The sequence below is a fragment of the Cordyceps fumosorosea genome (genome assembly GCF_001636725.1).
Source record: "Cordyceps fumosorosea ARSEF 2679 chromosome Unknown scaffold_11, whole genome shotgun sequence".
NCBI lineage: Eukaryota > Fungi > Ascomycota > Sordariomycetes > Hypocreales > Cordycipitaceae > Cordyceps > Cordyceps fumosorosea.
In genome coordinates this window covers 300,076-312,163 of record NW_017387311.1, presented here as the reverse complement: position 1 = coordinate 312,163, position 12,088 = coordinate 300,076, and the positions used below count along the sequence as shown (strand labels likewise).

Sequence of the window (12,088 nt, the reverse complement as noted above, 5' to 3'; positions counted from 1 at the left end):
CCGCCAAGCTCCGTTCTATGCAAGCTGCCCGCCGCCAAAAAAAGCCTTCCGTGACCCAGGACAACACACCAACGTGTGGATTGGCACCAATCATCGTGCTTCAATGACCATGTATGTAGTACATACTGGTAGCTGCAACGGCCCGTACTATCTTTCTTCTCTTGCAGCCTTTGCACACGCTTGCTTCAGCATTCATCGACAGATTACGTTCAGTTTCCGTCTCGCAAGATGCCAAGTCTATTATTATTCTACTTTTTGTCCGTCCTTTCGTATATCAAATCAAAAGCTCTACAGCAAATCTTGCGTGAAATGAACATCATCCCGTCAAACATAAATTCCAACCTTGCTCTCCTACAGCCCTTGGCAGCCCCCTTAGTTGCGTAGCGGCAGACCGTTAGCCTTACTGTAGTCGAACGCCTGAGCAAGACGTCTCTCCGTGTTCTTGCGCGTGTTGACAAAGTTGGGGTAGTTGAGCGTCAGCTCAACTGCACCGTTGTGGATCGCATCAACCGCCTCCACACCCAGCATAAAGGAGTGGTCTTGGTTGCCAACTTCGTAGCGCCAGCTGCCAAAGCGACCACGCGACAGGATATCCTGAGCCTCCAGCTTGGGGAGCAGCTCCTTGAGGACACCTTCACGCTCCAGACTGGGGGTTGGGTAGCCGTGGTCGAAGCGGCGGAGGTATGTCGAAACAATCTCGTCCTCGGGACGAATCATCTCCGTGTTGATGAGACCCTGAATGCAATCCTTCAAGAGAGTCTCCTGGTTGACAGGCTTCATCGTAGACTCGGAAACCTCGAGCATGATGGACCAGTAAGGGCCTTCCTTGGCCTCCGATGAAGGAGCCTTGTCGCCGTTGGCCAGGTACAGCGTGGGCAGCTTGACATTGGCCTCGGGCTGGTTGTAGGGGGAGTAGTTGGAAAAGATGGTGGCGCGGTAGAATGGGCAGTCGTCCTCGGGGAAGTACAACTGTTGACAGGTCAGCTTCCGGGTATTTTATCCCGTCGGTTTCAAGATTCAAGGGATCGAAACTTACCCAGCACTTGTCACCGATACGCTCGGGGCGGGCGCCACGGATGCCAACGCCAATGACGTTGGTAGAAGAGTAGTACAGTCCCTTGGACAGGCTGACAAGCTCCTGGTTACCCATCTTCTCGACCAGCTGGTCGACAGCCATGGTGTTGACGAGCTTGTTGTAGCTAACGCTGGAGCCGTCCTTAAAGCTGACAACCTTGTTCTCGGCGTCGATCTTGGTGACCTCACCCTGAGCGCCGAAACGCTTCTTCTCCTTGGGGAGAGTTTCGGCGACAGCGATCCAGATACCACCGGTGCCGTCGCGGGCAGGGAAGCGGAAGGTGGCGTTAGGACCCCAGTTACCAGCAACCTTGCCCAGGATGGCGTTGCTGGTGACGAGCTTCACGTCGGGCGCGGCGACACGCTCACCGAGCCACTCGCACTGCATCTGCAGGGGAGCCAGTCAGCCAAAGCTCATGTCTACAAGAAGACGGGGAGGGGTATGAACGTACCTTGGTGGTGGGAACGGCCCAGACCTTGTAGTTGTAGGGACGCATAAACATGTCGGCAAGACCGCTGCCCATGGAGCGCAGGATCCATTCGTCAAAGTCCTTGGGCTTGCCGGTAGCAACGCGGCCTTCGAGCGAAGCATCGATGAGGCCCTCGATGGCCTTGACCTGGTCCTCCTTGGGCAGCATGGAGATGTTATTCTGGAACGGGTAGGGAACCCACTGGCCCTTGTAACGAACGTAGGAGATGCGCTGATGGGTATACCAATCGTCGTCCTGGGGGAGGGCCTCGTCGATACAGTCGTCGAAGTACTTGTAGTGGGAGAAGATGACATGGCCGCCCACGTCGTAGAGCTGCGGACGAAGTTAGCAAAGGGGAACCCAGCGCGATTGCGGTGCGACGAGGTCGTTTGTGTACTTACGAAGCCTTCAGGAGTGACATCAGTGCTGGCAAGACCACCGGCCTTGTCGCCAGAATCGACAATTAGCCAGGAGGGGCCGTTCTAATGCTTGTTAGCAGGGGAGACGCTCTCTCCGTAGTCCGAGGAGGGGTAATGGCTCACAATCTGGTGCAGACGTTTGGCGGCACCGAGACCAGTAGGTCCCATGCCAATGACGAGAACATCAACGTGTCTGTTTGGCGATGATTGTCAGTCTCACACAGTCCATTTCCCGAGCCTGACATCGAGCAACGTCTGTTGGCTGCGCGGGCGGTTTATGGCGGGGGGGCGGACGGGGAAGCTACTCACTGGTCGGCGCCCATTGTAGTGGTGAGAGAGTGTGTCAAGGGTAAACAGCTGCAAATAATCGATCAAGTTTGAAAAGAAGATGACGGGGTAGCGCGCAGTGCAAACGGGAAACAGCAATGTCTGGAAAATCAAGAAGTGGTATGAAAGGAAAAGAACCCGTTCCCAAGGTAGGCCGCAGACGGTGAGGGAGATGGACGTGGTACGTATAACTTAGATTTGGTGTGGTGGCCAAGAGGCGCAACCAACCATTTTTCTTTAAATAAATATTTTTTTTGGCCCGTTGCATCTTCTCGGGGATCCCCTGGCAACTGGCACTAACGCTATTTTGGCGGCGCCCTGGAAAAATAAAATTGAGGCTAGCGTTGGCTGGAGGGTTGGAGGGGCCTTTATTTTTAGGGGGGTTGGGTGGACGAGTTGTGACCTTCCAGTGGCCTGTGAGATTTGTTTTTGAGTCTCTTCTCTCCGAACCCCCACTATTGGTACGTGGCCCCAGGTTTGATGGGATGGATGTGTGGGTCGCATATTTACTTCCTACAACATCGTAAGTACATAAGTTGAGGCGCTGTGGCATTCGGGTGACGACTCAAGTAGTAGCTAGGCGGTGTATTTTGCTACTTTTTACTTTTGCTACTGCGCGGTACACGGCGTCTCCCCGCGGCAAGTAGAACAGATGGCCTAGAGGCTCATGGAAGTAGCAAGGCATCAATTCGAGTCCGGACCAATACCATCATTAGAGGAAACCGTTGACGACGCGTGCTCTTCTATAGGCATTATTGATAGCGTGAGGGATTCTGACGGATTCATTCCGCGGGCTATCGCCCGTCACTGCTGTGTCCCAACATCCGAGTGACAGCTACCTGATTATGCGAGGGGACACAAGGCTGTTGTCTTACTGATAGCAATGGGATGCAGGAGCCATGAGCGTGACAGATGTTGCTATATTTTGTGTCTTGGAACTGTACCTTTGAATGTGTGACGGCTCTATGAAGCTGCATACAGGCTGATTGCAACAGCAACTCAGGTGCCTATCAGGGTGCAGCTACCTCTTCGCAACCACCAACAACCCTAATAAACTGTCTCATTCATTTCATTCATACATGTTCTGCGGTGGTACTCATGCAAATTTGCCGATACCTGTCGGCACTGCCACCACAATGTGAGGTGCAAATCGTGGTACATGAAACTTCAAAGTTGCAAAGGACCGGATCGCAAAACCACCACCATCTACGGATAACACGGCCGCTTCCGTTTGCTTCCGGTACCGAGTCACTGGTCATCACAGGCGTTCATGTTTAGCCTGGCGGTCGATCTTACAACTGTTGTTACCAATCAAGCCAGGTAACCAACGAGATTGTGCCATGCTGATCTGCCCGTGATATGATTCACAGTAGCGAAGAACCCACGCTGCCTTGCAAGATCGGCGTGCGCACCTATTTTCCAAACCGCCGGAGAGCCCTATAAGTTTCGGCTGTTGACTGTACGGATACTGTGATGGGACGATTGGCAATGTGGTTTGGAGTGTAGCCACAATTCTGAAACGACGAGATCGCCAACCACCCCGCATCGACGTTCCACCAGCTTGACAAGCTTTGCAAGATTGCCAGCCAACCAGAGCAAGCAAGCAATCACATTATCAGTCTTCGGTCATGACCTAACGAGATAGAAGTGCGCGTGTTTTGATAAGGAGCGGAAGCAGCCAGTTGTCATTAATTTGCAGTGCAATATGTGATAGTGATGACTGTGCATTACATATTCCTATTGTGGATCGGGTGCCATTATCCATGAGATAGACGAGCATATTATTATGGCGGCGCAGCAATAGGCTCCGGCGTCTTGTTTTGTACCTATGCGTCGGCTGCTAACCAGACCCGCGGCTTTCGGTCCAGAACTGCGAAGACTGTTTAAGGATAGCCGCCAGCAAGTCAGGAGTCAGGCGCTCTACGGAGGAATACACCGCTGCATGCGCCGGATGCCAAGCTTTCTGCTTGGCTTTCTTTTTTGGACGCTATTCCCACTCTGGCTGCGCAGCCTTGCGCACGATGCATCCGTCGATGCGACTAGTCAGCCTCGTGGTAGATTCGGCGGCGGGAGAGTATCGTTCGACGTAGTACGCATACGGACTACCGGAATGTGAATGTGCATGCTGTCTTTTCTTTTCCCTGTTTATCGCAGAGACATGCATCCAGGCACTAATTAATAAATGCTTTCGGGCGTAGTTCATCTACCAGTAATGCAGTACTTGGATGGCGCGGCGGTGGAACGGGCATTGCCTCGTTTTGCGACAGCGCTATCGAAAGACGAGGAGAAGACGAAGGCGGCCAAGGGCCAAGCGTGTTCAGGGTTCAAAGGACGGAATCGAAGAATGATGCCAACGTGTGGATGGCGAGAGGTTCAAAAAAAAGGAGTCGACCATCTTAAAAATTCATGTAAAATTATGAGCATCTCGATCGCCAGTTTGCACTGCCTTGGAATTTTAAATTCTCCTTTTTTATCTCGAGCAGAGGCCAATTACGCCTTCGACTTGGGCGTATCACGCTCCAACGTGGGCGACTTGATTCGTCGGGAGCAAGTTTTTCTTACCTGATTGTTGGTGCTACTGAGTGCGACATACAATTGCTCATCTTTGTGCGGCCCCGCTATCCGATGGCTGTTTCCCCCCTGTCATCACGCTATAACGTCCCCTGCAATGCCCCTTTTTACAGGGGAAAGCAAGGACATACAGACCAGCAGATGACGAGAACATCAACGTGCAGGAAACAGGCTTGGTCTGAAAGCGGCTCCCCTCCTCCGCAGAGAAGCGTCGACTGTGTTTGTTCTGTTTCAATATATGCCCAACTAGCACTGCCAGACTGCAGTGTGCATGCGAGTCAGAATAGGAGAAATGCCTTGACATCTTGATGCCATGCGGTCGTTTGGCCATTCAGCACACAAGCCCACAACATGATCGCCGCCTCTTACGCGTCACCGACCCGCCAACTGGCGACAACTCCCCGTCGACTATCAATATTAGGGAGGGGAACAAAGCAGCAAACCGTCATGCCGTGTAACTTATATTAAGAAAGGAGAGGAGAGCGTGAGAGAAAGACGAGCAACGGCGGTGGGTCGTTCATCCTGTTTGCTGAAACTGCCACCCGTCGCTTGCAGAAGACCCAGGATGAAGGCGATTAAAGGTAGGAAAGGCACGGAGTACAGACTCTATCAAAGATAAAATAAAATGAAACAGAATGGTACTATCCACATACGTGAGTTATTAGCGAAAAACGCTTTCGTCTTATCGTGTCGCGCCACATACATACCTCGCCCGGCCTTGGTAAAAATTAGCGCCCGCTGCGTGCTGAAGATGGAGTGGTGCAACTTCCGGGCCCTTAGTGGCATAAACACCACTGAAAATCGCTTCACTCTCGCTAATTCCCGCTGCAAGGGCCCCCATCTGGAGCTACGCCCCCTGTAAAACGCAACCTCATTCCCTCTGCCACTGCCACTGCCACTGCCACTCTGCCTTTGCCCCGGCTGGCAGAGAACAGCAGCAGCCTATGTACCAACCATTACAGCCACTACGTACCAGTCTCACTTTTCTACTGTGGCGTCGCCCGCTTTCGCTTCAGCTATCTATCGCAAGGAGGCCGCGAACCATTATTTTTTTTCTTCCGCCTCTCTCTCCATCCTCGCAGCCCCCACAGGTACCCTCCCACCATCAAAGGCGCTTCCTCTTCTATGTACAACCGTTCTACCTCTTCTCTTTCTTCTATTCTTCACTCTTTCTCTTCGTGTTCCTATCCTCGGAATCCCTCCACTTTACCTCTCTATTCTTCTAATTCCATGAAATCCCACAACGCTCTCTACTAACCCCTATCGTTGTGCTGCCCCCGTGCCCAATCCCCCCCATCTATCCCTCCACCCCTTCGACATTTGCGCCAACCAGCCAACTGAATCACGATACCCATCCTCGCGCCGTTGCGATAGTAGCGACTGCGACAGCTTGATCCTCATACGAATTCACTTATACTACGATCCTACAAAACAACTTCAGCATGTCTACCGAAGACAAGGTGCGCGTGTCGGACGATGCGCCTCGCAACGCCGCGCAGGTCCTCCCTACCGTCAACCCTGCCGCCGAGAAGCCTCAGCCTGCCAACGCAGGCATTCACCCGGCTCTCTATGTCATGTACGTTGATGCTGCGTGCTGGTTGCTGCTGCCACCGCCCCGGATACAAAGGCTAACACATTACAGCATCTGGATTGGCTTCTCGTCCTCCGTGATCCTCTTCAACAAGTGGATTCTTGATACTCTCAAGTTTCGTACGTCTCCTTGCAATCGCGATGCAGCTCACGACACTCGACGACTCTAACAATACTCTAGGCTACCCCGTAATCCTCACCACCTACCACTTGGTCTTTGCGACCGTTGTCACCCAAGCCCTCGCCCGCTGGACCACCGTCCTCGATGGTCGCAAAAATGTCAAGATGACCGGCCGCGTCTACCTCCGTGCCGTCGTCCCCATCGGTCTCTTCTTCAGCTTGAGCTTGATTTGCGGTAACCTGACCTACCTCTACCTGTCTGTCGCCTTTATCCAGATGCTCAAGGCCACCACGCCCGTCGCCGTTCTCCTCGCCGGCTGGTGCCTTGGTGTCTCCCAGCCCAACATCAAGCAGTTCCTCAACGTTTCCGCCATTGTCGTCGGTGTCATTATCGCATCATTTGGTGAAATTGACTTTGTTCTCGTCGGCTTCCTCTTCCAGATGGCTGGTATTCTGTTTGAAGCCCTCCGTCTTACCATGGTCCAGCGCCTTTTGAGTTCTGCCGACTTCAAGATGGACCCTCTTGTCTCCCTCTACTACTTCGCCCCCGTTTGCGCTGCCATGAACGGTCTCGTTGCTCTGTTCTGGGAGGTTCCCAAGGTTAGCATGGCTGAGGTCTACCACGTTGGTCTCTTCACCTTCTTCCTCAACGGTCTCTGCGCCTTCATGCTCAACGTCTCTGTTGTTTTCCTTGTGAGTTCATCCTCGGCATCTCCGTGCCGCGCTTCTACTAACAGAGCCTGCTCAGATTGGCAAGACCTCCGCTGTCGTCCTGACGCTCTGCGGTGTCCTGAAGGACATTATGCTCGTCGTTGCCTCCATGATGATCTGGGGCACCCCCGTCACTCCCCTGCAGTTCTTCGGTTACTCCATTGCTCTTGGTGGCATGGTCTACTACAAGCTCGGCTACGACCAGATCAAGGGCTACGTTGGTGAGGCTTCTCGCCACTGGGCCGAGTTCGGTGCTCGCAAGCCCGTTCTGCGCAAGCTCAGCATTATTGTCATGATCTTCTTCATCGTTGCCCTATTATTTACCGGTTTCGCCCCCTCATACGACCCCTCCAGGGTCGTTGCCGACGTCACTAGCAAGATGGGCAAGACCGATGCCAACTAAGTTGGTCACAAAGCGTTAGCACAAGATGTAGCCCTTCATTTTTAACCGCCGTCATGAAGCGACAGCGGGCCTCTTTGTGCATTTCCTTTCATCATGGCTTTGTAACATCTTGCCCTGGAGCGAGTTGGCGGTGGAGTCTCGGCACCGCAATCAATACAGTCCACAATCTGGACGAGACAATTGAACAGAGCAGAGGATAAATGTCATCTCAGGAACCCGTCTATCAGTATAATTATTCAAGCCAGACGTACGACGCGAGAGCAGCTCACCAGGACGCACCAACGGCGTTCAAGAGCCTCACGGATCCGGAGACCCACGAAATGAAGATAAAACAGGAACTCCAGAGAGAAGGACTTGGCCCACATGTATTTTAGACGGCGTTTCACAATAGAGAAATGTATAAATGATTTTGACACTTTTGGTCGGATTGTTTCGTCTCTTCGACTATTAATAGGCGTCTCAAGGAGGAGTTCTGCCCGTCAAGCTGCGACAGGCGCCCTTTGATCGACGCCAACGTCGATCATCACGACGGCAAGCAAATCAATGAATTTCCTTTCATTTCATTTCATGTCATCATCCAGGCCAGAATCAAGTCCAACCTAAAAAGAAAGAGAAGAGATAACACCATACGTCTATCTCGTCGTTTCTTCCCCGTTCTCGTCCGCTTGATTTGACACAAGAGTGAACCACATCTCATCACAGCACGTTCAAGACATGGGACGTTATCATTTGTTTTGGTGTCGTGTTAAAATTTTTGTGTGTGTAGTTTGGACGAATTTTTTTGTTCACATGAAGCCCGTTTATAAAAGAAAACCCCTGGGTACCTCAAGTGCCATTCGAATGCTCTTTACATCCCGCCAACTCCCATGACCGTAATGGAGAAAACGACTAGTTTAGAATCCTATAGAGAAGAGCCCGGTTAGCAAACAACAAATTCTCTGAATATTCGCAATCTTTCCCGTTCATCGCCCAACGTCGAGCGAAGCGAGGCAAAGAAAAACAAGGGGGGGGACGTACTCAAGGGGGTGAAGAACCAACGGTTCTTGCCGCTGGTGTAGCGCTCCTCGAGCGCCTTCTTGACCGTCTTCTTGGCCTCCTCGCGGTGGGAGACCTCCTTGAAGGTGTCGGCGGTGACGGAGCCCTTGAGGCCCTCGAGCTCCAGCGTGTAGCGGGTGGGCATCAGGTGGTTGTAGTTAATGACCTTAATAAAGGGCTTAACCTTCGAGCGCTTCTCCTGACGGGCCTTGGACATGCGGCGGGTGATCTTGGAGGGGTAGCGCTCGATGCCGGCGACGACGGCGTGGCCGAAGGGGTGGGGCTTGTTGCCGTTGTCGACGGGCTGGATGATGACAACCTGGAGGTGCGTGAGTTAGTATGGGATTTGAGGTTTGGGCGGTAGAGGGGAGGGACTTCGTGTCGGGCAGTCGTGGGTTCAGGCGTGAGAGGGGTGTCGTATGCCAGGTTCGGGGTCGTTGGAATGTCCAAACGGTCCAACGGTCCAATTCTAGAGAGTAGCTGCCATGCGATGTTTGGAAGAGTCGTCTGGGGTGTTTGTTGAGCATTTCGCTTTGCAGAATCGGAGCATCGTGGTTGCAGTTAAAGTGCTTTGCAACAGAGCCCAGGATAAGTCGTTCGTTGATGGCGAGTACCGAATAGGTTCATGCCCTCGCGCTAGCTCAATAATTCGGTAGTCGGCAGTGTATTCGATGGCAAGATTCGAATGCCAATTCGTATGCGCAACATCGTGGCAGCCTTGTCTCTCTTCGTTGCTTCTCGTTGGACCGTTTTCTGAACAACCCTTGCCGAATCTTATGGCGACGAACGTCCCTCACTCTCTGATGGCGAACCCAGCAAATGACGACGACGAAGTCTCGCAATCAGTAAAGAAAAAGCCGTACCTTCTTGCCGGCATAGCGGCCTCGGGTGATGATGGCGACACGGCCGACCTTGAGGAACTTCATTTTGTCGGGGGGTGTGTGGTGTGTGAATTAGAGGTTTTTCAAAAGACACACTTTGGGACGCACAGCCGTGATACAGTAAATTTGGGCTGCGTAAATTTTTTTGGGGTTTGTGGGCTGGCGTCCCAAGCGAGCGTGCCCAGTCACGTGAATTACTGGTCACAATGTGCGGCCTGGGTATGGTGACCCCACGTGATGTTGAATTTTGGAGAATGATTCTTAGTCATCAGTCTCATTCATCCCATCCGGCTACTTGGCTCAACTCCTTGCATGCAACAGCCACTCAGTCAATTCGTGTGATAGTTATCTGCTGGTTACCAAGATGCCCGCACCGACATACATCATCTCGAGGGTCGCCGACCCCATCTTTGCGCTCGTCATTGGCTTATCTGCGGCCGGGCTGCGCATCCACCGTGAGGAGGAGGCCAAGGGCAACACCACGAGCCAAACCATCCAAACAGGTCTACGGTGCGCGTCAATCATATTATGAATTCGTTTTCTCATTTCTATATAATACACTAACTTGTTTTGTATAGACGACTCGGGCTCAAATCAGCACCGGCCTCATAAAATGTGTCATAAGCCGACCCAGAACGCCATTATGCTATCCTGTCCTCTCAATGCTAGTAGCTACTGTATAATAATACCATCATGATACCCCCCATTTCTTCGCGGAACCCAAAATCAAAGCATATCGGAGAAAACAATGCAGGGAGCCCAAGTTCAAAGCAAAGCTGCCGTAAGAGCGACGCAGAAGCTCCGTCTCTCTACTCCTCCGGCTCGGGCGGCATGAAGCCAGGGCCGTACTCCTTGCGCATGGCCTCGCGTACGATCTGGCCGCAGAGCTTGGCGGTCGGGTTGACGCTGACGGCGAGGTTCTTGGCGATGTCGTTGCCGTAGCGGCCGCCGAGGGCGAGGTCGTGCGAAGCAGCCTCCTGGAAGCGGTGCGCGGACCAAGACGCCTCGCGACGCGCCGGGTCCACGTCGAGCACGCGACCGCCGCCGGCTGCCAGCGCCCGGCCCGTCTGCAGGTAAATGGCGCCGCGCTGGGCGCGGCGGGCGTGAGCAGCGCGATGGACCGCTCCAGGTCCTCGAGCGCGCGCGCCGCCGCCTCGCGCTTCTCCTCGCGCCGGGGCGTCAGGATGAGCGGCAGCGCGGCGCCGCCGCTGCTGGTGGTGGTGACGTCGAGAAGCATCAGGTCGCCGTAGAGGCGGCGGGCGGCCTGAGCGCGGTTGTTGCGGGCGCTCGCGTACCGCGGGTGCTCGTCGACGAGTGCGCTGAGCTGCGCGACGGCCTCCCGGTACCCGGCGACGGCGCGCTCGTCGGCGTCGAGGTCCTGCGACTGCGCGAGCTCGGCCTCCAGCGCCTGCAGCGAGGCGACGATGGTGCGCTCGCGCGCGGCGGTCCGCTCGTAGACGTCCGGGTCGGTGAGGTGCGGGTCGCGCGGGAGGCGCTCGTCGAGAATGAGGCTGGCGGCCGGGTTGAAGTCGGGGTCGCGCATCTTCTCGAGGACGTTCATGTCCCGCTGGGAGAGGTCGACGTGGGCAGCCATGACGGGTGTGTGTGTATTTGTGTGCAGGCGCGAGTCAATGTCAGGGGGAGGATATTCTGCGAATATGTATGGACAAGTTGCGAAACTTTGTTGGCTAGAAAATCGTGTGTCCTGTGTGCTTATATATCGGCTCTGGAAGGCGAAGTCTGGAAGCACTTGAGTTCCCTTGAACCGCTCGCCGCCACCCCACTTACTTCCGTCATGGCGCGGGGCTCGGCATGCGGCGCCATGGAGAACAGTTCCGCGATTTCCTTTTCAACCTCTCCATGCTTGTATACCAAATTAAGGATGTTGAATACGCCTCAAATCAATCGAGAATCATTGAATTCTTCATTGACCGATCTTTGATATGCTGCACTTTGCATCAGTAATTCGTCGCATTGATCTGTGTAAAGACTTGCCGCTAACGGCTAACCACGGCATACTCTCCCCGCCGTCCTCTTAGACTGCGATATTGTCTACGTCTGCATCACTGAGTTCGTGTAAGTGCCAGAAGTCGCTGTGCCTTGATGTTCTAAACGGGCACGACTGCCTCGGTGAAACAGAGCTTCATCTTTAGAGACTCGTACTCGGCGCCTCTCCGTCATATAGCGTCTAAGAGGGACGGACTTTGTAGCTCCAAGGTGTGGCTGTGGCCGTGGTTGGCCTCTCCCGCCAAAAATTGTAGTCGGACTCGCATTGGTACAACAGTTTGGCAAAATAGAAGGACTGGCTTCTGTGGTACATTTCCAGCATTCTTGGACACTGGTTTCCTGCCTGGTACAAAGCGTAAGATATTCCTGGTGTGGGCACACGCACATGTGCGGTTACGGTGCAAACAGACGACATGGGCGGCTGTAGATTCGAAACGGCATCAAATTCATTGCTTATCAAGTTAAAAAAAAAAAAAAAAA

General features: G+C 53.5%; 4 protein-coding genes across 4 annotated transcripts; 1 reads left to right on the top strand and 3 right to left on the bottom strand.

Annotated features, from left to right (window-relative positions):
* Window positions 1-372: 372 nt before the first annotated feature.
* Window positions 373-2,286, bottom strand: ISF_04892 (UDP-galactopyranose mutase; the record flags this gene model as incomplete). The annotated part of the gene is made up of 6 exons (XM_018848497.1): window positions 373-969; window positions 1,037-1,462; window positions 1,527-1,877; window positions 1,946-2,026; window positions 2,087-2,156; window positions 2,273-2,286. The coding sequence occupies 6 exons, from the start codon at window positions 2,284-2,286 to the stop codon at window positions 373-375; spliced, it is 1,539 nt and encodes a 512-aa protein (XP_018704223.1).
* Window positions 2,287-6,303: 4,017 nt separating this feature from the next.
* Window positions 6,304-7,685, top strand: ISF_04891 (DUF250 domain membrane protein; the record flags this gene model as incomplete). The annotated part of the gene is made up of 4 exons (XM_018848496.1): window positions 6,304-6,437; window positions 6,504-6,571; window positions 6,633-7,264; window positions 7,320-7,685. The coding sequence occupies 4 exons, from the start codon at window positions 6,304-6,306 to the stop codon at window positions 7,683-7,685; spliced, it is 1,200 nt and encodes a 399-aa protein (XP_018704222.1).
* An 893-nt stretch (window positions 7,686-8,578) lies between these two features.
* Window positions 8,579-9,646, bottom strand: ISF_04890 (Ribosomal protein L27e; the record flags this gene model as incomplete). The annotated part of the gene is made up of 3 exons (XM_018848495.1): window positions 8,579-8,586; window positions 8,703-9,039; window positions 9,584-9,646. The coding sequence occupies 3 exons, from the start codon at window positions 9,644-9,646 to the stop codon at window positions 8,579-8,581; spliced, it is 408 nt and encodes a 135-aa protein (XP_018704221.1).
* A 764-nt stretch (window positions 9,647-10,410) lies between these two features.
* ISF_04889 (hypothetical protein) lies at window positions 10,411-11,195 on the bottom strand (the record flags this gene model as incomplete). Its single annotated transcript, XM_018848494.1, has 2 exons — window positions 10,411-10,578; window positions 10,641-11,195. 2 exons carry the CDS (start codon window positions 11,193-11,195, stop codon window positions 10,411-10,413), a joined length of 723 nt encoding a protein of 240 aa, XP_018704220.1.
* Window positions 11,196-12,088: the final 893 nt, after the last annotated feature.